Genomic DNA, 27,731 nt, shown 5'->3' with positions numbered 1-27,731 from the left:
TTTAGGCTTCATGATAAAGGTGGTCAAAAACATGACAAGGGCAGGGAGGGATGGCAATTTGATATTGTGCCCCCCCCCCCCCCACCCTTCAAAAGTGTGTGTGGGGGGGGGGGGGCTTGTCCCCCTGTCCCTCCCCAGATTGACGCCCATGGTGTTAAGCACACTTCTGTTTGTGCTTAGCAAATGTTTATGCTTAAAGCATGGTTTATAAAATTGGGAAAAAAAATGCAATAGTACAAACTTTTGAATATTATTTACAGCCCTGCAACTTATTGTAATAGGAAAGCAAAGTGAAGCGGTTTCCAAAAATGGGTTTTCTCCACAGCACAAAAAGTAGTTCTGGATCAAATATAAATTGACAGGATGAACAAACTAATGTTTTACAAATAACCCTGAAAATAAAACAAAAGTGGATGCAATAGTTTAATTCTGATCAGCCTTTTTATTTACTCCTCCTTAACTTTTCCTCAAATAACATAATTGTTTATAAACAAGTAAGCTAAGAACAAGAGGCACTTGGAGTTGAGTCTTCAAGACTTTCACTTTGCTAACAGTTAAGGACACTGGACACTATTGGTAATTGTCAAAGACCAGTCTTCTCACTTGTTGTATCTGAACATTATACACAAAATAACAAACCTGTAAATACTTGAACTCAATTGGTTGTCAAAGTTCCGAAATAATTATGGAAGAAAAACCACCCTTGTCACACGAAGGTGTGTGCTTTCAGATGCTTGACTCCGGGACCTCAAAATCTAACTTTGAGGTTTCAAAATGAAATTTTTGGAAAATTACTTCTTTCGCAAAAAACTATGTTACTTCAAAAGGGAGCCGTTTCTCACAAGGTTTTATACTCTCAACAGCTCTCTTTTGCTCATTAACAAGCTAGTTTTTAAGCTAAAAATAATTTTGAGTAATTACCAATGGTGTCCACTGCCTTTACAATACAAAAATCTTACCCTAAAGCCTGTTCATACTTCATGGGAATGCGAAGCAAATTTTGACATCACAAGGCTGTTTTCATAGCAAGTTTTTTGGCAGGAGTTCAGCACAAGTCAACTGTTCTGAATCATTCACTGCAAATCTAGCACCTGTTTGAGGCCGCTTTTGGTAACTTGGTGCAAGCCACTTGTGGCCCCTATGGTCTCTAACGGCTTAATAACAAAACTGTTAAGGTAGGTTTAAAGGTAGTGATCGCACCATTGGTGCAAAATAAAAAAGCAATGGAACAAAAGCATAAGATCACAGTTTGAGGTTTAATGTTAATAACAAATACTTTCAGCGTAACGTTCTAGTCAATGGGCCTTGACGCACTCATTGCTGGTAGACAAATCAATTTAAAAAAAGAAGCAAACATACAATCAAAACTTGCTCATGGAAAAAAGATCTAGCTTTGCTGATATTGTCAATGTCTACCCGACAACATAAACACCTATTTTTGAAAAACAGCATAAATTCCATATATTTAGGACCCTACTTTAAGAACTACAACAACTGCAAGTCAAAGACTTATCAATTTTACTGTGAGATAAAGGACTCCCAAATCAACCAATAATGAAAAAACAAAAATGCTGTTTTGTTTTTCTTTTCAAGTTATCCCCAAGCAAGTGTGACACACCTTAATTGTTACTGCACTGTATGGACACCTTTAGTAATTGTGAAAGACCATTATTCACACTTGGTGTATCTGAGAAAATATGAAGAACAAAACCTCAACTTTGTGTGCTTTCGGACGACTATAAAAAGTTACCTCTTTCTCAAAACTGCATTACTTCAAAGGGAGCTGTTACTCACAATGTTTCATAACATTAACAGATCTCCATTGCTCATAATCAGGTAAGTTATAGACTAATATTACCAATAGTGTCCAGTGCCTTTAAAGTAGATCATAGAAATAATCCAATCCCTGTCCGAGCTCCCATATAGATATTCCAGTTCCTAATTCCTCTGCCAACTTAAGACGAACTTCAATAGACTATAAAGATATAGGGAGGGAAAAAGCAAAAAGAATAAGTCTGGTTAGTTATTAGGATAGGGTTTGTTGTTTGGTATCTTAAATAAAAAGTTGCAACCCCTTAATATAATTCCTTGGTTGTCGGTCCCAGGTTGTACCCTAAGCTTGGGTGTGATCCTTGGCAACTTGGCAGTTAAAGGTTGTATGGCTTCTGAATAACCCCCGCCAAAGATATTGACAAAATAGGGAGACCGCCAAAAAGATAGGGCTAGATACAATGTAGATTTAGTTGGTAGTGCCCTGGCACTGTTTCAGAGGTCACTGGTTCAAGTCTCGCTCAAGTCAATTTGTCTATGTTAAACACCAAATCAACAGGACCTAATGATAATTTTAAAACTGAGTTTATTATAGCGCTTTATCACACCCTGGGGCGTATGAAACCGGCAACATAGTTTGTCACTATTTTTGGCATGATGGGGTGGTTTAGTTATAGTAATAATAATAATAATAATAATTTGGGGGTCTAATCATCCTTACTCGCAGTTAAGAGCTGAATTGTGAAGGACGCGGCTACAATGTGTTCGAGAAGCAGGAATGCAAGGGCGCCTTTGGCTGCCAGCCACATCAACTCATGACCACGGAGCACAGCCAAAGATCGAAAGTGTTTGATATTTTTTTTCCCGATAGAGAAAAACCGGATGGTCTGGAAAACCTTTGTGGTACAGCAGAGAACCAACGCACAACTCAACTCACATATGGCCCCGGCCAGGAATCGAACCGGGGTCACCTTGGTGAGAGGTGAGTGCTTTACGCACAAGCCAACCATACCACCCCATAGATGATAGATGATGTAAAAACTCTCACCTTAAGGGACGGATAATAAACCTGATGAACCCACGGGCCATCTCTGTAAACAAGACAAACAATTGCATTAATAAATCAGCTCTTGTAAGCATGTCAAACACAATAATAATACAATAATTATCATATTTTGTTCTTAAAGGCAATTGGGTTTTGGAACTGTGCGATATACATGTAGAAATGTAGGTGTATACAATTAAACCAACGTGTGAAAATCTCATTTCAATTTCAAAAGGAGGACGCTTTTTTAACTATCACCAAAAATCCAGAGAAAGTATGTCCACAATTATCAGATTCATATTTAGGGGCAAATTTTTTTATCAGCATCTGATTTTACAAAACACTAGGATTAATCCTATCTCGAGGTAGGATGTGTAACCCGTCCTAACTTAGGATGGGTTCAATGCATCCTAACGTCTTCAGATGCTGAACTGAACTCGTCCCAAGTCCTAAGATGTATCCTAAGTTACGTTGAGTTTGGTGAAATCGACGGCTGTTCACATAACCACAGTACTTTGAAGTGAAATGATTCTCTTTAAGGTAGTTCAAACACAGTACTAAAAGACAGTTTAACTCATGGTTCAACCCGATCGAGTTCAACTGTGTGCGCCTGAACGGTACTAAAGTAAGACCGAATCAAATTCACCCCAAAAAATAGACCGTCCAGCAAGGGGGTTTATCTTTAGACCGCTTCGGGTTTGTCTTTTAACACTGTGTGTGGACAGAATAAAAAAGACCACATCTGGTTTAACTCACAACAGAGGACCCATTGACCTCCGTAATCACACAGTGACCAATGAACAGGACAATAAACCGGATGTTATAGAGTAAACAGGGTTGCGCTGGCTTCGACATCTTCAAACCAAAGATAAACCGTATCGGGTTTAACTCACTGCTGTCTTGAACGCAAGGGGAACAACTTTTTACAACCACCTCGAAAGTTTAACCGGTTCGGGTCCAACTTAGTACGCTGTCTGAACATACTCTATGAGAGTGATTTACAAATGAATACCTTCCCTTCAATCAACAAGTTATTGAACAGATCATATGCTCGACCTATCAAAAATCTAATTTCTTTTGTGTTTTCTAGATTTTTTTCAAATTCAAACATAAGAATAAAGGGATAATGTACAGAACTGAATCAAGAAAAAATGAGAAACAAACTCAATTCAGCTAGAATGTTCGAACTCCGGAAATTTGTATTCAGGGCAGGTTTAGAGAAGGAATTATTAACAATCTTGAGATGATTAATAAACGACTTACTTTTTATAATCAAAGACATGTTCTGCTTGTGCTGTGTTCCATTTTAGTTTCCGCTTCTTCAATAGCTCTAGATACCTGAAAGTCAAAGGAATAAAATTACAAATTTTGTAAACTTGAAAAACATCAGTAGTCAGCTGCTGCTTTAATTAGTTTATGATCAATCTTTTTTTATTGATTCCAAATTTGCTGATGTGTGTACTCAGTATTTTTCAAGCATATTACTCAATTCCGGAAAAGACTCAGTAGACAATGCTGTACTCATCAGTGTATGAATAAACCATATTCTTTATCCCTGATGCAATTTTGGCACTAATTATGTTGTGACGATGCCTGCTGCCACAATACAGGATTCAAACTGTCCCTAGACTACCAGCTATCTCTAGGTGGTAAGACATCTGGGCCCAATTTCATAGCGCTGCTTAGTGGCCTATTTTGTGCATACTTTGCAATTTTTATTTCATAGCGCTGCTAACCGTAAGCACACGAAAAGGCATGCTAACCTTTCGGTGCTTACCGCACGAAAATAAATTACGTCACAATGCAAATCCGCGGTAAACACGCAATATGGCCACCCAAATTTTTTCTGCTAACCTGTGAAATATGCTAAGGCTTAAGCAAATTTTTCTGCTACAGTAAGCACGCAAATTTGCTTACCGTTATCAGCGCTATGAAATTGGGCCCTGCCCTAGAATGGTAAAGGTCATGGGTTCAAATCCCTCCTGAGTAATATGCCTGTTGATTTTATTGTATCAAAATTCTTCATTCCATGAAGCTTATGTTCTTGTGACTGGTGCCTAACTCATACATTAGCTAAGAAGTTTGTTTAACAGTAATTTCTGCAAAACAGCTTTATGAAATAACAAAAATCTCCAAAGCACAGGAAAATCTTACTGAGCAAAACAGGTTACCAGCTGCCACTCCATAAAGTTTACTTGTTGTGACTGAAGCCCCACTCATTTTTTGCTCAGCAAAGACATTGTTTGAAGCAGTATTTTCTGTTATAAAAGCACGGGACCCTATTTGTAATTACTCAAAATAATTGTTAACATAAAACTTACTTGGTAAAAGCAACGGAGAGCTGTTGATGGTATAAAACATTGTGAGAAACGGCTTCCTCTGAAGTAACATAGTTTTTGAGAAAGTAATTTTCCACTAAAATATTTGAATTTGAATTCAAGACCTCAGAATTAGATTTTGAGGTCCCGAAGTCAAGCATCTGAAGCCACACAGCTTAGTACGACAAGGGTGTTTTTCTCACATTACTATCCCTCAACTTCGACGACTGATTAAGTTCAAATTTGCACAGGTTTGTTATTTTGTGCATATGTTGAGATAAACCAAGTGGGAAGACTGGTCTTTGAAAATTTCCAAAGGTGTCCAGTTTCTTTAAAAGAGCTTCATCAAATTGGGTCCAGATCATATACACACAATAGCTACACAAGCATCAATCTCTAAGTTCTATTTCAAATGTTCTGCCTACCTTGGACCGATCATAGCTTCAGCAGACTGTGGGCCATAATCATAGCCATAGAAGTTCAACCCCAGTAGAATTTTAGCTCTTTCTTCAGGATTGGGATCAGGCGTGATATCTTTCACACAGGATCTCACCCAGTCAATGGGAGAATTAGGTCCTGGCCTGAAATGGTACAAAAAATACAAACTAAAATGAGGTCCAGAACAAATTGTGGCTGAGCAAATAAGAGCATCGAACTCAACCTCTTGTCTTTCTGATCAGCAGAGTGTGGGTCCTAGTCGCGGTCATGACACTTGTGTCCTGTGGAAGGATACTATTTTTGCCACGTCCCTCTACGTTGGTCCTGTGAGATGTGTAATACACTTTACATGTATCCTAAAGACAAGGAGCTTGCCCTGGGGTTCCTGACTTTATTGCCCCACAGCACCCTGAAACCGTTACATGGTGCTAAAAAAAAAGCGGTCTCATCCTTCAAACACATAGCTCCACATACCTTGCAGAATAAAACACTGAACAATTTGATACGCTTGGTACCTGCTGTCAACTTGCTGAACATTAATGGCCTATTCAACATTCTTGTGAGAATACCTTGACAGTTTATTGCTCTTTTTCAACAAGTTCAGCTGAAAAATAAACTTTCGTTTTGTATCTTTCTTTAAAATTTTTCCGATAATGTTGACAAAAACCATTTTATGATATTTTGCCTGCAACATACTACATGTAGCTATTCACAAAAGATAAATTGACAAATTGAAGTTGGACTTACGATTGAGCACTGGAATAATCATACGTCATCAAACTAAAGCCATCTACAATCGGTGACAGCACTTTGAAATCATTAGCAGAAAACATACCAGGACCACTGAAAATAATAAAAAATATTCATTAAATATTGTTAGACCCCAAATAACCCCGGTTTCCCCTTGGGTATGCCGCCATCACTGAGTCAAAACAATGGAGGTGCAAGCGAGTATGTAGCCTCACCATCTGACATCACACTTTAAGGCCATTGGACACTTTCGGTAAACAGTATTGTCCAAGGCCCACACTTCGTGTATCACAACTTAAACATAAAATAACAAACCTGTGAAAATTAAGGCTCAATTGGTCATCGGAGTCGGGAGAAAATAACAGGAAAACCCACCCTTGTTTGCGCACGTTTCGCCGTGTCATGACATGTGTTTAAAATAAATCCATAATTCTCGGTATCGAGAATTGATATTGTTTGAATGTTTTCTCAAAAAAGTAAAGCATTTCATGAAATAATATTTCAAGAGAAGTCTTTCACCATTACCTTCTGTAAACCCTGTTAGTTATTTGCAAATCTGTGAACTTTTATTTTTTTTCTGTACCGAAAGTGTCCATTGACTTTAAGGCTCATGAATACACCAGAGAGTGGCCTCTAGCCTAGGTCAACCCCAGTCCCTTATCACCTTTCACATACATTCATTTCACACACAATTGAATTCTACATACATGTACCAACATTACATGAAAGTACATTTACTGTACATAAACACATGTGGACTTTGCATGCAGTACATATGGAAAGTAAAGCTTTCCATATCTGTGTTTTGATTGGTCTGAGGTGATGTTTGACAGCTTCACGCACATCACCTCGGACCAATCAAAACACTCGAATGACAGTGTATCCAATGAAATCACCAGTTCTAAAAAGTAAGTACTGTACCTGGCTTATCAATGCGGATAAAGACAGGGAACCAGTGTAGCGAGTTCGCCCCAAACACAACTTTCAGCCAATCATGTACCTTTCCTTTGACCTGAGCGGGTGCGCTTTATGAGTTTGTGGCATCATATGCAAGGGTTGTATTTTTTAATATCAGGGTTCAAGCTGATGTTAGTCTTAGTGCAAGACATTGTTTTTTACTATCACTCAACTATCGCAATCCCTGTTCTCTTCTATTGTCTTCTTATACCCCTGGCAGAGAAGGTCTGCGGTCCTCCTCTGAAAAATCCCTTCTCTGTGAGCACAGGCCTTCTCGATCTGCCGGCTCCAGTCTTTTTCTTTAGCTTGGCCGAAGGAATGGAACAAATTACCCTAACTCATCAGGGTATCATCTTCTAAACTGCCATTAAAAAAAAAAATCAAAACCTACTTTTTCAGTCAGCCTCACCATTAATCCTTTGTTGTTTTGTTTATCTTTCTTTCCTTTGCATTGTTCTTGTTTTATTTATTGTTCAGCACTTTGATCTGTGTTAAAGGTGCTATATAAATACCTATACTATTAATTTTTATTAATATTATCCCCTGCACCACTTTTCTCCTCACTGCGCACATTACTATTAAACGATAGTAATCCTTCACCGCACCTTTGCGCTTACAGAAACTCCCTCTATCGATGGAATAGTCCTGACATGTGTGTGTAAAGTGTATGGGGGCCTATGGCATTATCATAAAGGTTGACTAACTCAACACAAACATCTTGCACCTTGATATATGCGAAACATTTGAGTTGTGACCGAGCACCAAACTCAAAAAGTTAGGCAAAACATTACAAGTTTCTAATCTCACCTTAAAATGATGTAAAATGTTGTTTTATTTGATAGTCTCTCAGAGCGAAAATTAAAACAGGACATCAAAATCGAGTAGGGAAACTAACTGATAAATAGGCAGATGGCCAGCATAGGGCTGGATGGCTCAATTGGTAAATGCACAGAAGTTATTCCAGAGGTCGTTTTCGGGTTCAAGTTCTGCTCCAGTCTACTTTCTTTGTCCCAAACCAAATTATTTAAAATACATATTTACCTCTGCATGACAGGCGGTGGGATAACAAGTACACATTTCATATCTGAGTTGTGCATTTCTTCTGCTATGTCAACCACTAAGTGCTGCATCTCCCTGCATATCAAACAAAACGAAAAACAAGGACGATTAGACTCAAAAGTTCTCCTAAAAAATGATAGTTAAATTAATAATAAAAATAATATTAATAATAATAATAACAGGTATTTAGAAATGCTCCCCATAGAAAACTACATCACAGCGCTTATAAAACTAAAAATGCACAATACAAAACAAAATCTTATCGGAAAAGCTACACATATTCAATGTTTGAAAAGCATGAAAAAAAGAGAAAAGCTTAAACAGGGAAGAGATGTGTTTTCAGAAGTTTTTTAAATTGGTCTGTGGATTTATTGGCTTTAATGAAAGAAGGGGTTTTGTTCCATTCTGTGCTTGCAGTCACAGTGAACGTGCGATCGCCAGATTTGCTACGGGTCCTAGGAATGGTAAGCAAAAATGGGTCTTGAGAGGAGCAAAGATTAGGGCGAGATGGGTTATGAAATATAATAAGCCATTTGCGAGTAAGATTTAAAATTAAAATAGTGTCTGGTACAATGACATGCTTAGTCACAAATTTACTGCTTAAAGTTGAATTCCTCAGACTGTCGAGGCAGTTGCTATGTTAAATGGTTCGGTGGCAAACCTTTTCATAGCAACCTCCAGATGAGCAAACCCTAGAGCCATTGTGCTATACACATCAATATAGAATCTTGTATGGGTGTTCACCGTTTTCCCGATTTCATAAAGCTGATAAGCAGAATATACTGCCTAGCAAATTTCTACCCTAAGCAAAACATGGTTGGGGCACCGGTCACTACAATGTAATAATAATAAATAATAATAACATGCATTTGATAGCGCTTAACACAAGGTTTCTAAGCGCTGTAAACTTTACGGAAATTTGGCTGGTAACCAGTTTCTTCCAAGCAATGATTGCCTGTGCTTAAAAAGTTTCTGTGCTTACAGGCTTTTGTGAAATTTGCCCTAAAAGGAGGAACTAGGTCGGGCATACTGGTGGCACATTATTTGACCATGACAATAAGATCAACTTGTCTCCTGCCGATGACAAGAGCAAGCTAGTCGAAACGTTAAGACCAATTAAGAACTCACTGCGTGGAAGTGAAGTTAATAACGATCCACTCAAAGCTAAAGTAGTAGACCCGGCCAATTTTCTACCTTCCATCCAGGTGCGTGTACATGCACAGTGTAGTAGTTAAAAAGCAGGACAGTTCATTTTATAACTGAGAAGTCTCCTGAATTCCGAAGTTCTACTCTGCGGTAGTAGAATATAAAGCAAGATAGTTCTCTAAAGAACAAAATCGACCTAGCAAGTAGATACATGTACACACATGGTGTTTTTGCAAAACTTATAAAGATTGACTCACATTCTTGCTTGTCCCCCAAGTTGACTCCAGACCTCAAGGACAACTCCATCAAAATTATGTTTCTACCAAACAACAAAAAACAAAGAAGGATTAAATGAAGTATTTCACCCCAGGGATCACTTAAGGGGTGTTGATACATTTTGTAGTTTTTTGCCATGACATGAATCCCTACTCACTGTGAATGGTGCTGTATGTAATATAATTTACCTTGGGGCTTTAATGACGAGGGCAAAGTTAAAAAGCACTACCATACTCTAACGTAAACAAAAGATGCAATTTGTGCAGAGAACTACATCTAGGCCAGATCTAGGTAATAATAATAATAATAATAATAATAATAATAATAATAATAATAATAATAATAATAATAATAATAATAATAATAATAATAATAATAATAATAATAATAATAATAATAATAATAATAATAATAATAATAATAATAATAATAACCCCTTTTTATATAGCCCTTTTCACACCCGGAGGGCGTCCCAATGCACTTCAAATTATTACCCCTGGTCACTGGGCCTTAATTCATTCCTTAAACCATCTCAGCTCCCTGGTGGGGAGTATACAGCCCTGTGCAACATTAATATGCGCTACTCGGCTAAATCAATCACAAGAACCATCTCTGCCCTCACAGGTACCCATTTACCCCTGGGTGGGAGAAGCAATTATAGTTAAGTGTCTTGCTCAGGGACACAAGTGTCACGACCGGGATTCGAACCCACACTCTGCTGAACAGAAGCACCTGAGCTTGAGATCGTGCGCTTATCCGCTTGGCCAGGTACAATAAATAAGAGAAGTGAAATCGTCTCCATGTGCAGGCATCGAGACAGGTATGTTCTTGCTAAAGCTATGGCTAGATTTCCTCATCACCATGCGTTAAAGTATAGGATGTCCTTTGCAACACAACTATAGCAACAGTCATAGCCGTAGTGTAGCAACAGCCATCAATTAAGATACGGCCTAACAAAGAGGACTTCTTTTCTACTGGGGGTACATAAATAACACCACACCTTGTAAAATGCTGAGATGGTTTTAGCGAGAGCTTGAAGTTCTGTTTCTTCTTGAAACACGGCGATGAAGTCATGTTTAGTCCATTGATCAAATAGGAGTCTAGGATCTGTACAATGATAAATATAATAACATCATTTATAGAGTGCAAAATATCCAAGTTTCTAAGCCCTATAACCAGACTGACAGAACAGATGGGTTTTGAATAATGATTAAAAATTGTCCAAAGAAGGTGCTGCTTGAATGTGGGTGCGGGTAGCTTAAAACAGATGGCACATATGATTGGGTACAAACATGTAACAGATGTAAGGAGATCAGTCTTTTAAAGGCACTGGATACTATTAGTAACTAACTCTTGATAGTAAAAAAACATTTTTTTTAAATGGCTCCCTCTGAAGTACTTAGTTTTGGAGAAAGAGGTAAATTCTCACTCAAATATTAAAATACTTCAGGCCTGAAGCCTTCCTTAGGCACCTGAAAGCACACAATTGTGTGCAACAATGTTTTTTCTTCTTACACGATTTTCTTGCAACTTCAAGGACCAATTGAGTTACAGATTTGTTATTTTATGCAAATGTTGAGATACACCAAGTTAGAATACTGGTCTTTGACAATAATTACCCAAAGTGTTCAGTGCTTTTAACACCTTTATAAAAATGTACCCTGAAACTAAACCTTTGCAAGAAGGGTTTATACTCATCTACTGTTTGAACATAGCTTTGTGTCTTCCGCAATGTCTAAACCAAAACATATACAAGCATTGACCTCTTTTGCACAATGTGGAACGCACCTCCAAGAAATGAGCATAGATCTACAACTTCCACCATTTTGGAAGTCTATTCCTTCGGGTACATTTTTACTCCCAAAAATGGCAGACAAATATACGAACATATAAATGTGCTCTCATTGTGCAAGGCAGAAGCAATGTGGCAAAGCAGGAGCAATGTGGTGGAAAAGTTGTTATAGTGTGAGTTGTTAATTTGTAATAACAAATAACACACTTGCCCTACTTTTCACATTTTCAGAAGCAAACCTTACATATTTTAACGGAGCGCTTTCCTTTCTTGACAATCTTGACCCATTCTGAAATAAATACAAAAGAAAAAGAAGTTCATAAACGTATACATAATCATACGTTTTAATTCATACCTTTACAATTTAAACTTTTAACAAAGAAAACAATTTTGAGAGATTTTCATATTTTGGGGGGAATTTGTTTGACGATATGTCTAGTGCACCGGCTCAAGTTCTGAATGAGTGAGTCATTGGAGTTTGGGTTTGACTCCCGGTCATGACACTTATGTCCTTGAGCAAGTCACCTTACCATAATTGCTTCTCTTCACCTAGGTGTTTAAAAGGGAACCTGAGAGTACTAAGACAGTGTTGAGTTGGGTTAAACCCTTAGAGCTAATTTAAGCAGCTTGTGGTTGTCTTCCGAGCACATAACACCCATTTGATATAATCTCCACTGGCCTCCTGTTGAACATAGAGTACAATTAAAAATCTTGGTTCTCACATTCAAGGCCCTCAATGGATTAGCACCTTGCTAAATTACAGATCTTCTACAACAACGTAACATCAGACCAGGCCTTAGATCGTCATCATCATCACACATACTCTATGTTCCCAAAACTCGTCTGGCAACTTTTCCAGCTGTGCACCGCGTATCTGGAATTCCTTGCCAGACGAGCTGAGGGACACATCTGATCTATCAACGTTCAAACACAACCCCAAGACTCATTTGTTCAATTTGTCTGCTATGCTAGCATCTGGCGCCTTTGAATGGTGCCATTCCAGATACTGTGTACCTAATAAATTTTATGTTATTATTATTATGTTTTACAGGGAGTTGAGAGGGTTTGAGGAATGGTCTAAAAGTATGCCCGTCGAGTAGTATAAATGTTGTAAAGCACAAGTAACTGCGCAACTACAGTAAGCAAACAAAGAGGAAAGTGCCAGGTGCACCGAAACATCTATTAAATCTTTATCCCAATGCAAATTTAACATCTATAAAATCTGTAAATTCGTTGCAGTACCCACTGCCAAAATAAAACATTCTAGCTACCTCTAGCTACCTGGCAAAATGGCAGCTGCAAACTGGTGGTCTAGTTGGTACCACATCTGCTCTAGAATTGCAATGGTCCTGGGTTTGAATCCCACCCAAGTAAATATAACTGTGGTTTTTTTCACACTTGAGAACTTTGGAAAGTACCGAATATACTGTATATTCTGCTTATACACATCAGTGTAAAAGGTAACCCAAAAATTAATAAATGAAAAAACAAATAAACTAAAATAAAATTAAAACTGGTCAAAGATATAATTATATGGAGAAGCTTTTTTGTTTACCTTTATCTATATCTTGACCTCCATTGATGATGTATTTATCGCTGGATGTTCTTTTTACCTGAAGCCACACTGGAGAAATCACCGTAAACTTCCCTCCAAATATCTTGGCAATGTCGTAACCACGATTATTCCACTGTAAATAGATAAAATAAGTTACTACAATTTTCTCACACATGTACTTTTCATTTCTCAACTTTACAGCTTTTCTCAAACTTTTGAGGTGAAATATAAATAACATGTCCAGATGATGTCCAAGTTCCCAGCATGCTTTCCGAAATTATTACTTTATAAAGAAAAACACATACAAGTCCAACCAATATAAAACAAAACTCTGAAACTTCTGATCCCACATTAATATGCAAGTGATAAGGCTTTCTCCTTCAGTCTGTATCAGGGCTGGAATTTCATCTTTGAAAGGGCAAGGCCATTTTCATTTTGCAAAGGACACAATTTCCTTTTGAAAATCTTAAAGTATGTATGTATATGGGAAACTTTTGAAGGAGCACCGACTCCAAAGCCAGGCCAAAGGAGAGCATGGCCTCATCAGTGGCCTGCGTGCATGTAACTCCAGGCCTGCTGTTATATACCATGTATACAGAGTAGTGTACGCCTCCGTGTTGCCCTCTCACACTGCTCTCGTTTATTATGGTGTCATTATTACATTTCTCATATATAAGCATTGAATATTGTTTGAAACTTTGATCATCTGATAGTTTAACTCCTGTGGAACCAGTACGACAAGTTTAAGGCTCTTGGGTGGACTTTGACTATAGATGTCTTAGATCATCCACTTCTTCGTTGCTGGTTGTTCCCCAAACCCACAACAATTGGGGTGACAGGGCTTTTTCTCATGCTGGTCTTTTACTTTCGAATAATCTGCCTCTTAATATCCGTAACATGTCTTCTATTCATGAGTTCAAAGAGGCCCTTAAAACCCACTTTTTCACAGCTGCTTTTCATTCATTTTGTGTTTCTTCCTTGCGCCATGAGCGTCACTTGTAGTGGATACTGGCGCACTATAAGTGTTCTTCTTCTTCTTATTATTATTATTATTATTATTATTATTATTATTATAACACATAGTACACCAATGTTGGATTCTTTAAGATCTAGTAGTCTTCTTAATTTCTCAACAACATGGTGCAGCCAGACCTAGTATACAAACATACTCACTGAGTTTGATACGGTTACAACAACAATTCTTACGATACTCCCTAGAGGTATTTACTTGAGGTAAAGTCCTCGGGAAAATAACAACGCAGTCAATATTTTTTTAAAAGAGTGTTCATTGACCAAGAAGCTGCTGTTGTGTATGGCATAGTACATTGGTTGTTACGAGTATAGTACATCGGTTGATATGGTATACTCGGTTGCTATTGGTACAGTATATGTAACTTGCTGTGGGTCAAAAAAGGTAAATTCATGTGATGCGCACTAAAAAAATCTAACACAAGGCAGAATCTTTCAAAGAAAAGAAGAAATGTTCATTGTTCAGTTGAAAAGAATTTCCATTCTTTATAGTTTCACATCCCGAATACAGGCAATATAAAAAAAACTTGAATTATTTGTTGAACGTACCGGTGTCACATAGCCAAGCATTTCTCCTTTGAAGTTTCTTTCTTCCACTTTTCTTCGGCAGAAGTTGGCATTTTCATTCAAGATGTCCTTGGTTCGTGGGTTCTCTTGAATCAAACCACGCTCCTCAACAGTTTTGTCTGACAATTTTACATTTTTCTGTAAGTGACAAAATAAATAATAATAATTATATTGGAGTCTTATGGCACAAACAAGTTGCTCAAGGTGCTTCAACAAAAAGGACAGGCTTTGAAGTTTATGAATTATGACATCGAGAATGTAGCACTTTATAAATATAGTTTAAAGGCTTTACAAGGTGTTATGGTGCATTCAGCAGCCACTGCCAGAAACACCTGTGCAAACCCCTTCTTTTAGTCTTAGCACCAAGTGTAAAGGCTCGATCACACTTACCTTGATAACGCGAATGAAAATGAGAGCATTATAGCCATTAACATTACTAATGCACACCCTCAACTGGCTGAACTGAATGGGCGAACAACTCAACCATTCTGACAATTCAACGATTGAGACAGCTCGACCGTTCAGACAACTCGACAGTTCAGAAAACTTGACTTTGAGACAACTCGACCATGTCGACTGATGGCCAAGTCAAGCCAACTTGAACCATGCTTGAATGAACGGTCAACCTCGTCCTCTGTTTCGGTGAATCAAATGGTGCGGTAGTTTTTTTTTGTAAAAAATAATAATAATAATAATGGCTTGACCTTTTAGAAGATTTACTTTTATTTTATTTTACTCAGTACACATATATGTGGGTTACGAAGGCAGTACATTACCTGGTTTTTGTCATTCTGTTTCTTGTCTTTATGTTTCGGCGGCCCTCCTCCGTAAACAACCGTGTACGTGCATGACCAAATCGCCAACAAATCACACAGCAAAAACACGGTGAAATATTTCATCTCTGCTGCACAAAATATTCATATACTTTTCTCTGACGAAACATTAATATTACTAGCAGGAAGTAATCCTGCTATTTACTTGAACCCTGCGATCTGAAAAAGGGTATTTGACGACTAAACATACAACAACATTCTGCTAAAATAAGAGAACGTAATTTTTAGAGCCATCATGGTCGCCGCCATCTTTGTAAAATAGTCACGCCCACATTCTACCCACGTGACGTTGGTTAAGTCAGCAAAATATCCTGCCGGATACATCAACGCGGCTAACTGGCATTATTTACAATTTCTGACCAATAGGAGTACAGTGGGTCGTATGAATAAAAAGTAGTATTTACTGACAAGTACTAGCAAAAAGTAAAAGCATAAACTTCCAAGTAGAAGCATTCAGTAAAAGCATCTTCTGAATTCCGTATGAATAAACCTATTCTTTTACTGCAAAGTATTCACTTAATGCTTAAATAAATACTTCTGATATACCATGGCTGAATGGCTCTTAACAAAAGGTTTCCTTTGTATTACAACTTCCATTCACGTCTACGTACGCGCTCACACACAGCCAAAGCAGCATTTGATTTAATAGAAACATAGAAATCTTCAAGTCAGCCATGAGGTTTTTATTCTGACAACATTTTGATGAAGACGACTCATCATGGACACACAGAATAAAAACGTTTTTGTTAAGCTTTTGAAACTTGGAGTGCATGACAGCGCTGTATAGAGAAGATGAGAGCTGGATATGAGCATAGCTATTTAAATTAAACTTACAAGTTTTAATAATAACACGAACAACATTCTATTGAAATGCATTTAATTGTTTAAAAAATTACTTCTTCTGATTTTATGAACAATAAGCCTTAATGATCGAGGCATTCATTTCTGAGTTGAAAAAATGCTTTATATCTTTTTAAAAAGCTTATACTGTAATGATACAAAACGTTTTTTTTTACAAACGGTTTTATTTTATCCTCAGCATAATATATAAACAAGTTTGATTAAAAGCAGTTTGAGTTTGTGTGTATTGTTTCTGTTGTGAAACACTGTGTATGTGTCTATTTAATATTTCAGTGATGTCTTTCCTTTGGACTAAAACAATTATGCTGTGAGGAACATTCATAAACACTGTCATTTCTTCGGACGAGCCTTTTACTTCTGTGCCCAAGGTAGCTCTGGAGCTACCTTGAAAAATCACTAGTATTTACTTGCATTTTGTAGTATATTCTCCGTTTTATTCATATGGAAGTAAGTAAGTGCTGAAATTAAAAGAATTTACTTTTTGGTAAAAGTAGATACTTTTAGCATTTTAGTAAATACTTTTAAGTAACAGTTTTTACTTCCTTTTATTCATATGGATGGTAGTAAATACTTCAAATTTTCAAGTAAAAGTAAGTACTACTTTTTATTCATACGACCCATTATTTGGAGATTGGGCACGCTTTTGCTCTCAGCAGACTCAGCTGACAATTCGGCAATTCGGCAGCAGAGCCACGTAAAATGGAAGAAAAAACACCCTTGTCACATCACACACGAAGAGTGTGATTTCAAACGGTTTATTTCGGGACCGCATATCAAAAATTGAGGGAGAAATAAACTCCACTAAGTAAGCCCAGTATAATGAAAGACTTCTTGAATCGGAGCGCACTCATTCTTCGCTACGATGGGTAAGAAGGCGCAAGCATTCAAAGAGAAACTTCCCCTAGTCAGGGAATGTAATGGTTATTACTAACATTATTAATTATTAATATCATTCTTAATCATGTGTTTAATGATAAGTTATAGTTAATCACTATCTTTGTGATGCAATGCATTCATGTAGAAAATTAATGTCATCATAACCATTACTGTTTTACATAATATGACATATTGCTGGGCAAATATTGTCTTGGGCAGGCGCCCGCCCAGCACAACACCGCATACATAATAATACCTACAGGTTCATTATGCCTGTGCCCAGCACTGCCCGAAACACCTTTATCGGAGCATATTCACATGGTTTTACCAAACTCCCCCCCCCCCCTTCGTCACTGGTCCGTGCACCCTGATGCCAGACCCCCACCTCCACCCCCCCCCCCCCCTTGCCGAGTTGAAATCTTATGAAAATTATTATTTCATCATCGAGTAGGCCTACAAACTAATTGATAGTCAAATTTATCCAAGGATCAAACGAAAACAATCAGTGAACAAAGACATTGGTACACATTTCACAATTGTACCAAGGAAATGGGCAAGCATCTTTGGTGTGAGTCAAACCTATAGGCCTACATGTGTTCATTGAGGAAGTTTTCAAAACCAACACTTCTGTTATTTTCCGAAGACTAGCTGAGTATATGCAAACAAAAAAACAAACACACAAACAAACGTCCCAACAAACAAACAAACAAATAAACAAACAAACAAACACTTAGTTAAAATTTACAATCACCATCGCTATAACACATCAACTTTGTAGTAGTGCAAAATGAACAACAATAATCACAATAACTGGTATTGTTTAATTTCATTAAACCTTTTATTTGCAAAATATTTCTCTACAGCCAAATTACTTTACAGCATTTCTTAATGTACTTTAAAGGATTGGTTGAGCTAACTAAACAGTTGCAGACAGTGTTCATTTCAATTTCATCTTTTGGGTGATCAACCAAATAAATGGAAATAACTAACCTATAAAAGTTTGGGCATAATCCAGTGTCATTCAGGAGAAAAAGTTGAAAAACATGCACAATTTCCAGCATGTAAACTTATTTTAATTTGTTTGTTACTAACAATGCACATTTTCTGGGTTTTTTTAATAGATTTTCATATATATTTTTCATAAAAAAGAGGTTCTTGTACATATAAACTTAATTATCAGTAAGCTTTTTGACTAAAATGAAACAACGTTTTGCATCCTTACCAATCCTGTATAAAACCTTTAAATTATGAGAGTGATTGGTTCAAAAAATAAAATAAAGTCATTATGTTAATACATGTGCACATAAATTTACGTTGAACAATTGTTTTGCTTTACAAAAGCAAGATTTGAACCTGCAACCTCCGCATTAAAGTACTGGCGCTCTACCAACTGAGCTTTTAGCCCGAATGTTGGTGGTCTCCTTATTTTGTCATTGTCTTTGTTTCAGGGTGCCAGGCATCTGTACAACCTGTAACTGTAAGTGGTGTATATAGACTGTGCAAGTCTCGCGCGCACCGGAGCAGACACGACAACTGAAGAACTTCATTTTTTTATGAATCAAGTCTTTGCTTTAATTTATTCTAAATGCCGAATCTGAACAACAAAAATACCATATAGAGCTTGTTTAAATTAGTTTTAACTTTTTAAACAAATACACAATTATCGGTTAAAGTCTATGTATAGACAAAAGTAAAACTCTGGGACAAGGATGTTTGTTTGACCTTAAATTTTTTGAAACCCCTTTTGTAAATCTACGCCCAAATGTGAAACTACTCAAAGCTGGCTTAAATGCGGACGCACGATGGTCGCAAGGGCGTTAGATAAACGCGAGACGCAGTTTAAATAGGAAGCCGACGCTTAAATGACCAATAAAAAAGCTTTTCACCCCGCGCGACCAAAACAAGCGTCTGCGTAAGTTTTGTGATTGGAGATTGGCACAAGTTCTTAATTTTTACCAAGTAACATGACCTGAGGTCAAGTTTAAATATCGGTTTTTCTTCGTTATTATGTTGACTTTATTTTTACTTTTATATATGATGTTAATTAGTATTACATTTTTACCAACATAATATGTCATTTTTATAGTCATAAACTAAATTAAACTAAAGTAATGGACGAAACAAAATCTCCCCAACATAAAACTCTGTAAGGTTGGAACCACAATGGTCCCGGAAGTTCAAATCTGCGCGAGACTTGCACAGTCCATAGCCAGGGATCACAACAAGGAGCAAGTTCGAGTATGCACATTTAGTCTACAAGTGGTCTACCACAGACTAGCAACGCACATGCGCAGTGATGTACTCACTCGAACGATTCATTTGGAAGTCTAGTCAACCTTCCGTCTTTTCGCGTTAGTGTCACTGGTTCCCCTCTGCGCTTTACACATGTTAGAATTGAACATGCTGTTGGGACCAGTGAAGAAACCATGGGCTCCAGGCTGGTTCCAAATGGTCGACCACAGTAGTCAACCAATGGTCGACCAGCCTGGGTTCTAGTGCAAATGGTCAACCTTTAGTTAAACCATTGTGCACACTCGAACTTGCTCCAAGTTTACCACACAACCATACAACCTGGGAACTGGTACCCAAAAAGTGATGTGGTGAAATCTGCAGCCAACCATGCCAGAAATGTTTAAGGATAAGTACAATGAATTCTTTTACGTGCATGACACAACAAGTAGGACCATCCTGTCTGAAGAACGAAGCAATTTTGATTTATTGTCTTGCTCAAGGACACAAGTGTCATGACCGGGTATCCAACCCACACTCTAATAGCAACAGCTTGCAATAGGACCCAAATTTCATAGAGCCTTTAAGCAAAAACCTACTAAGCACAGGAATATCTGGCTTAGCAAAAACAGGTTACCTTGTTACTTTGTTGTGGCTAGTGCCCCATTAATTTTTTCTTAACAAAGACAATTTTTTTAAAAGCAGTAATTTCTGGCAAAACTCTGCGTTTGGATCACCATTCTTAGCTTACATGGCAAGCACCAACTCTTCGCTAGCTGTGTAAGTGTAGAATGCCTACTAATGTGGAGTACACATACACACAAGCAAAAAATCCCTGCTAACTTGTGACAATTGATGTAAGTGTGGACTTCCCTGCTTCTGTCAGAACAGATTCTCTGCTTATAAGTACACAGAGCCATGAATTTGGACCAAAGGCCAAAGTTCATAAAACTGTTTGGCAGAGTACTGCTTGACAAATGTCTTTGCTGAGCAAACATAAACAAGGGCACCAGCCACAACAATTTGAACTGACGGTAACCTGTTTCTACTACTAGTTTGTGCTTAGCAAGTTGTTGTGCTTACAGGCTTTAAGAAATTGGGCCCAGGACTTGAGTGCATTACATGAAGACTGCTCAGCCACGACACTTGACTATCAGTTACACCATATTCTACATAATTAATAATTTAGAAATAAACATGTCTTATTGAGTATGTATGAAGCAGCAATTTTTCAAATAATTACTTCTCAGACAAAAATATTTATAGAACAATGTTGCTGGTCTCCATATTTTTTCAGGTGTGTCAGTCAGAATCCATTGAACCTGCAGTCAGACCTGGAACTTCATCTCTGAGAAGGCAAGGCCATTTTCATTTTGCAAAGGGCACTTCCATTGCAAAAGCTTTGAGCAGTTTGAACTCAAACCAAAAAACCTTTAAAAAATCTTTAAACTCCTTAAATTTAGAATTACATTTAAACAAAAAATATATACATTGTATTGTATAATATATGTTCACACAGCTTACATTATATGAAGCAAAAACAACCTATATCAGAAATTCTGTAAAATTCATGGAGTTATAGTAAAATTTACACTATGAAATAATTATACAATATTACACCATTTATTTAAACAGAAATGCTTTGAATCTATACTTTACAAATAAAGTAATTAATTACTCTTTATTATTTGTTTTGCATATTTCAAAGCAAGATCATATCGTACTTTAAAAGTCTGATATCATGGGTGTTTCTTCTTTCATTGTTTTCAGATTGCAACTAAGCTTGGGCGATATCACGATATTATCGAATATCACGATATTAATTTGGAAACGATTTCGATATCGGATGGATTTGGTTTTAATCGAAACATCGATATATCGCGATATATCACGATAATTGCGATAATCGCGATATATCGCAATATCGATTAAATATCGCGATGTATTTGCTAGCTGAGACATCTTGCACCCCATAGGTTTGGAGTAAAACCAGAAGAATAGGTCATTAGAACACCTCTCTTAAGCTATGACTGTCTCTTCTACAACTTTCACTTGGAGTTTGAAGACTGATGATGTCAAATTTCATTAATCGCGATTATATCGAATATCGTGATATATTGTCGGCGATATATCGTGAATAAAATAAATCGATATCGCCCAAGCTTGATTGCAACTTCGATGAGCAATTGAGTACAAATTTGCTTTCATGGCTCTGCTTAACGTAAGCAAAGAATCAGCGCTTACGGAAGCAGGGAATTCTCACTTACACACATACGTCATTAGTCAAGCGTATTTCATGGGTAAGCAGGGAATTTTGGCTTGCACGTGTGCGTACTCAATGATGGGCATTCTTTGCTTACATAACTAGCACAGGAATTCCGTGCTTGCAAAGTATGTCCCATCCTTCTATAACAACTCGGCTGCATCCGGCCTATGTATTTCATTCAAAACTTGCCTCAACCTTTTTCGAATTTTATCCTTGCTTCTCTGTCCCGCAATCTCCTTCTGGAAGAAACACTCAAGGATTTTGGCAGTGGGGCTCTTCTCTTGATTCAATCCCGAATTTGAGCTGAATCCAACATTAGTTGCCAATCTCCGCCAGTCATTCTCCAAGGCATCAGGAGCGTCGAGGCGGACACAGAGCTCGCTGAAGCATTGAGTTGTCATGATCTGAGCTGCAGAGGTTCCAGGTTGGAGTTCAGGCCTCATTCTATGGTAAATGGCATCCATACTCTCATCTTTTGGCTGAAAGATTAACAAGAAAAAAAGGTTTAATACTCATAAAAAGGTGCATGTTTGTTTGAGAACTGAAGAAGTTTAAGGCACAGTGGTGGATTTGAAAAAGAGTTAAAGCCATTGGACCCTTTCGGTAAACAGTATTGTCCTTGTATCCGCGCGTTTCGCCGTGTCATAACATGTGTTTCAAATAAATCCGTAATTCTCGTTACGAGAATTGATACATTGTTTTACTGTTTTCGCAAAAAGTAAACCATTTCATGTAATTATGATGCAAGAGAAGTATTTCACCACTACCTGACTACCTTCTGTAAACCCTGTAAGTTATTTGTAAATATGTGAACTTTATTTTTCTTTTTCTGTACCGAAAGGGTCCAATGGCTTTAAAGGCAGTGGACACTATTGGTAATTGAAAAAGACTAGCCTTCACAGTTGGTGTATCTCAACATATGCATAAAATAACAAACCTGTGAAAATTTGAGCTCCATCAATCATCGAAGTTGCAAGATAATAATGAAAGAAAAATAACCCTAGCAACACGAAGTTGTGTGCGTTTAGATGGTTGATTCCGAGACCTCAAGTTCTAAACTTTAGGTCTCAAAATCAAATTTGTGGAAAATCTTTCTCGAAAACTATGGCACTTCAGGGGGATTCGTTTCTAACAATGTTTTATACCATCAACCTCTCCCCAGGTACTCGTCACAAAGAAAGGTTTTATGCCAATAATTATTTTGAGTACATGTAATTACCAAAAGAGTCCACTGCCTTTAAAACTGGTCTTGTCTCGAGTTAGGACCAGCTAGAAGTTTTTAATATCTCTTAGGACTAATCCTAAGGTAGGACTAGTCCAGACTCTTTGTGATGTAGACCCCTGGATACCTTTGGTTAGTGTCAAACACCAGTATTCTCACTAGGTGTATCCCCCAACATCCATAAAATAACAAATGTGTGAACATTTTGATTCAATTGGTCATTGATTGCAAGAAAATAAAGAAAGAAAAAAACACTCATAAATAATGTGAGGTGAGGAGAATGGTAACAGTCTAAAGATCAGTTAAATTATTTTGCATGGACATCTTCACAATTCACCAATCAGTGTTCTAAGATCAGGATTAATGCAAACAAGAATCCTTGTGTGTAATGACGCCCCACAATTTGACAAAATAATCAACTAACAATTACCTACATGCATGTAGTTTGGTGCGGCATGCATGTAGTTTGGTGCGGCATCTGTCGGAGTCAATCCAGCTTCCTTTTCTCTATGCCGTCTCTTCTCTACTTTAATGCACCTTTTAAGGATTTTCTCAATGTTGGGATTTTTTAGTTTTGCAGACGTGAAAACACTTAACTCCATTGGTAACTTGAGGTCCCGATACTGACAAATAATAGGTATCACTGTGGCTTTCTTACTAGGGTTTTCTATAGACTGTATGAGTGCTGCTTGATACTGATGTTCACACCAAAAATCGGCCAAAAAGTTGGTAGTAAGAAGAAGAACAGTATAAGAGCTATTGTTGTACACATCTTCAAAAGATTTGAATTTTGTCTGACTTGGACGAAAGTCATCAGGTGTGGCAACTTTCCAGTTTGCTTTCTTGGCAATATCAATGAACTGGTCGGCTTCACTCTGGTCGTGCTCACTGTACAGCAGCAAAACGTCATAATGTTCATCATCTTCTTCTGGAGGTTTCTGGGCGATTGGTTTTAGCAGTGGTTCAGATGCTGATTCTTGGATTGGTGTTGGAGTGACAGGCACTTTGTCTTGTTGAGGCGTCCGAGATGTAGCATTGGTGGCTTTAGGTGTGGTGGAAGGCAGTGATTCTTGGGGTGTAGCTGTTTGGGTCTCATCATCATCAAAGGGAATAGCTTGAGCTTTCGCCTCCATCTCTGATTGATATGAAAACCGGTTAGTTTCACCTGCATTCGCTCTGACACAATCAGCTCCTCCTACATCATGACCTCGGTGTTCCCCTCTCCTGATTTCATGTTGAAGCAAGTCAGGTGTAACGGATTCGTAACTCTGCCCCTTGGACTGTGCTAGAGTTGGGAACTTCTTCTGTGTATCATCTGCATCGGCGCAATGTGAAGTTATCTGCATTTTCTTAATTTCATCGCAAAGATTGTTTTCCGAAGAGGTGTCATTTTCTTGATCAGGCTGGTTTGTTTGATCTGAAAGTGGTTGCACTTGACGGCACATTTCTTGAGACTTTGGTATGGACTCATTTAGAGGCATTGCGTCTGTCTCCAAACTGTCTTCCTTTATAAGTTTATCATGCCTATTATCCAATCTACTGGAATTGAACTCTTTTACACAAAACTCAGACATCTTGAGAATTGTCTTTAACAGATGAACCAATGGATGGAGTAATCACAATCTGATGAGATGTAAACTTCAGTTACAAATGTAAGAAGATTCACCGAACCTGTAAAAACACAAATAAAAATGCCAAATTAAATATAAACAACTTGAATGATCTGGGGTCGATTTCACAAAGAAATGGGACTAGTCCTAACTTTAGAACTACATGTACTTGGACAAGTAACTCAAGACGACTAGGCTTGACTCTTTGTGTGAAACCGACCCCTAAAATATTAAAAAGATTTAACTTTTTTTTGTTTTATGGTCTGTTCTGGCCGAGTGGTGCTCCTTGAAGGAAAACAAGGTTTTGTCTGGCTCCCTCAACAAAATGACATTGACCAGTTGACACAATTAATTACTACAATTGAGTTGGTACTGGAGTACTTGGAGTACAGGTGTGTCGGGGCTGGCAATATTGTTTCTTTCTGCAGCAGACTTTGTCAATGCAGTCTTAGCATTTCTTCCCAATCCCAATCCTTTTATTTAAATGTTGACTCATGTATAGCCGCTGAAAGGGGTGATTAAAAGGCAGTGCAGACAGTGCATGTGTGCTGTTCATTTACGATGCCCCCCGTTTCTCAAATATACAGAATCGTTTAGTCCGTCTCATTTGCATCTCAACCAGTTTTCGATCTACTGTACTGGTAGTTGCGCTAACGTAAACCTCCTCCCGAGGGCCGCCAGGCCGGAGGGTTACGAGATTGTTTCGAGCGGCAACAGTTAATCTGGTACAACACGTACAATTTCGACAGCTAGTCACCAGATTTGCCCCATTTTTACCACTTTCAAAAATCATGACACAAATTCTAAGGGGACAAACTTAATCCGCAATGTCAAATACAGCCTGCCATAATACTCAAAAACACCATTTAGAAAAAATTTCGAAGAAAAGTGGACAAAAACTTACCAGATCCTGGAGCGAATTCCCAGGTACATATGTTGAACCTGACGCATCACTTAACAAACGCATTATTTTGTTGTTGGGCTAAACCATTCTGTAAAAGGGGTGTTACAATGTTGCAGTGCGTGCGTGTATGCCATTATGAGTGAACAGCGTGCAATGCAACCGGACAACCCAACAACAAAATAATGCGTTTGACAAAGCGATGCGACAGGTTCAAAATATGAACCTGGGAATTCGCTCCGGGATCTGGTAAGTTTTTGTCCTGGATCTGGTTTTTTTGTATCCCGGTAACTGTGTAGCCGTAGGCGTAGTCTTGATCCAAGACCATTGATGTTGCGCGGTCACACACATCAACGTTTCCGATCTATGCACGGCAAAAACTTTACACGCCTGTTATAATCGAACGTTAGCAGTTAGCAGGCGCTCTGTTTCTCTGAATTCCGCATGTCACTGCATGTACATACAAGACTACGGCTGCACAGTTGCAGGGATACAGAATGCACCCCACACACGCAGGGAGTCCGTGACGTGCGCAAACAGCCGAAGCTCCGCCCCCCTCAGGTTCGAATTTTCAACCTGGGTCTTTCGCTCGGGAATCTGGTAAGTTTTTGTGCCTTTTCTTCAAATTATTTCCTCAATAATCAATGGTGTTTTGAGTGACATTGTAGGATTCATTAGACATCGAGGATCAAGTTCGTGTTTCTAGAATATGTGTCATGATTTTCAAAAGTGGTAAAAATGGAGCAAATCTGCTGACTAACTTGCTGTTTTTAACCATTTCGCCCTGCTCACATTGCGTCTGCTTCGTAACCCTCCGGCTACGCCGCCGGCAGGAGGGTTACGTTATTAATGCAACCATTACCAACTATGGTGGAACACGTAGGTCACTGTTCAGTGTCAGATTTTAACTCACCTTGTTAAAACTGTGTGTGACAAAGTAAACATCAGCTGCAATAACCTTGTTTATTCCAGCTGTCAAATTTAGTCACGATAGAAGTATTTTGAGTTGGGCAACCATGGAGGAAAAGGGTCTGAAAAAGCTCTCGGTCAGCAAAGACACGGCTGGCTGTTCGTTATTGTAATTCTCTTCACAACCAAGTATCCACTTTTCGCAGGAGGGCGCCCTGTACATTAAATTTAGGACGGATTGAGAATCAAATGGACGCTATCGAGAGTGGCTCGGCTTCGGCGGCTAAAGCTGTGGTTTGTGTCTTATTTTTTCCTCCATGCTAATACCAAGGACGACCAATCATTCTTCTTCACTATTGTTTTTGCAGCCAGGGGCCAAAGCCGAAGCCAAAATATCTCGAAAACTCGAGTCAGGGGGGGGGGGGCGTGGGTAGCGGCTTCTATCAGTAATTGGGTAGACATTTTCACTTCGGCACGTATTCCTAAAAATAGCATATGGGTTTTTTCTAAATGACATCATCAGGTTTATTAAGTAAACACCCTTGGTGTACACAGCAAAGTGCAATGACCCCATAACACACCGCCCCCCCCCCCCCCCTCCTTGTCCCAAATTGAGTTCTCTTAGAATACGAATTCTGATCAAATGATATTTGGGGGGAATTCTTGATGTAGAATGATAATCACATTACTTCAGAGTGAAATGTTTCTCAAATTGCTTTGTAAAGGTGCTGTAGACTTCTAACAGAAGGTGTACTTCATTGCCCTGTTCACTAATTAAGAAGTGATTATAAATCATAATTCCAGTTTAGCCCTTGAACTTTCGTCACCTCAGAATGAAAAGTCAGTTGAGAAACAAGTTGCTTTTCAGAGAACTACATTTATTACTATCATAAATGATTCCAGGTATTTCAAAACCCTTTCAAAAATACCGATAAAACAAAAAAGAAAATGGCGATTTTTTTATTACATTATTATTACTTAATTATTAATGAGTTTGTTGAACTTCACCGAACTGAGATCAAAGCACTTCACACATTTGGGAGCTCCACATGTTTATGCATAAAACTTGCTAAGTAATCAAAGGGAGAGCTATTAATAGTATAAAAAACTGGAGAAAGGGCTCCCTCTGGAGCAATGAACAGTTTTTAGAATAAGAGGTACTCCCTAAAAATATTTGAGTATGATATGAAGCCTTTCTCAGCCATCTGAAAACACAAACTAAATGCAACAAGGGTGGCTTTTCTCACAGTCCAAATTTTCACAGAATATTATGCAATTCTGGTCTTTCACAATTACCAACCGTGTCCAGGGGTGGATTTCAC

General features: G+C 38.1%; 2 protein-coding genes across 2 annotated transcripts; both read right to left on the bottom strand.

The window, feature by feature from the left end:
- Positions 1-459: 459 nt before the first annotated feature.
- On the bottom strand, positions 460-15,803 carry LOC139950009 (chitinase domain-containing protein 1-like). Its single transcript, XM_071948627.1, has 12 exons — positions 15,479-15,803; positions 14,685-14,840; positions 13,107-13,239; positions 11,796-11,840; positions 10,760-10,866; positions 9,741-9,802; positions 8,320-8,412; positions 6,319-6,414; positions 5,559-5,714; positions 4,079-4,153; positions 2,819-2,861; positions 460-1,975 (listed from the first exon to the last, which is right to left on the bottom strand). Exons 1-12 carry the CDS (start codon positions 15,599-15,601, stop codon positions 1,877-1,879), a joined length of 1,188 nt encoding a protein of 395 aa, XP_071804728.1. The 5' UTR covers positions 15,602-15,803; the 3' UTR covers positions 460-1,876.
- A 2,310-nt stretch (positions 15,804-18,113) lies between these two features.
- LOC139949920 (uncharacterized) lies at positions 18,114-26,578 on the bottom strand. The gene is made up of 3 exons (XM_071948496.1): positions 26,414-26,578; positions 23,424-24,660; positions 18,114-22,246 (listed from the first exon to the last, which is right to left on the bottom strand). Exons 2-3 carry the CDS (start codon positions 24,561-24,563, stop codon positions 21,908-21,910), a joined length of 1,479 nt encoding a protein of 492 aa, XP_071804597.1. The 5' UTR covers positions 24,564-24,660; positions 26,414-26,578; the 3' UTR covers positions 18,114-21,907.
- Positions 26,579-27,731: the final 1,153 nt, after the last annotated feature.

This window comes from Asterias amurensis, chromosome 17, assembly GCF_032118995.1.
Source record: "Asterias amurensis chromosome 17, ASM3211899v1".
Taxonomy (NCBI): domain Eukaryota; kingdom Metazoa; phylum Echinodermata; class Asteroidea; order Forcipulatida; family Asteriidae; genus Asterias; species Asterias amurensis.
The sequence above is the reverse complement of the archived record's forward strand: the minus strand, read 5'-3'. Positions and strand labels throughout refer to the sequence as shown.

Excerpts from the sequence above, each read along its gene's own strand:
- LOC139950009 (XM_071948627.1), bottom strand. The coding sequence starts at position 15,601 with ATGAAATATTTCACCGTGTTTTTGCTGTGTGATTTGTTGGCGATTTGG. Across the intron at positions 14,841-15,478 it reads AACAGAATGACAAAAACCAG|AAAAATGTAAAATTGTCAGA; the intron begins GTAATGTACTGC and ends TGTCACTTACAG. Across the intron at positions 5,715-6,318 it reads GATTATTCCAGTGCTCAATC|GCCAGGACCTAATTCTCCCA; the intron begins GTAAGTCCAACT and ends GTACCATTTCAG.
- LOC139949920 (XM_071948496.1), bottom strand. The coding sequence starts at position 24,563 with ATGTCTGAGTTTTGTGTAAAAGAGTTCAATTCCAGTAGATTGGATAAT. Across the intron at positions 22,247-23,423 it reads CCGCACCAAACTACATGCAT|CCAAAAGATGAGAGTATGGA; the intron begins GTAGGTAATTGT and ends TTAATCTTTCAG.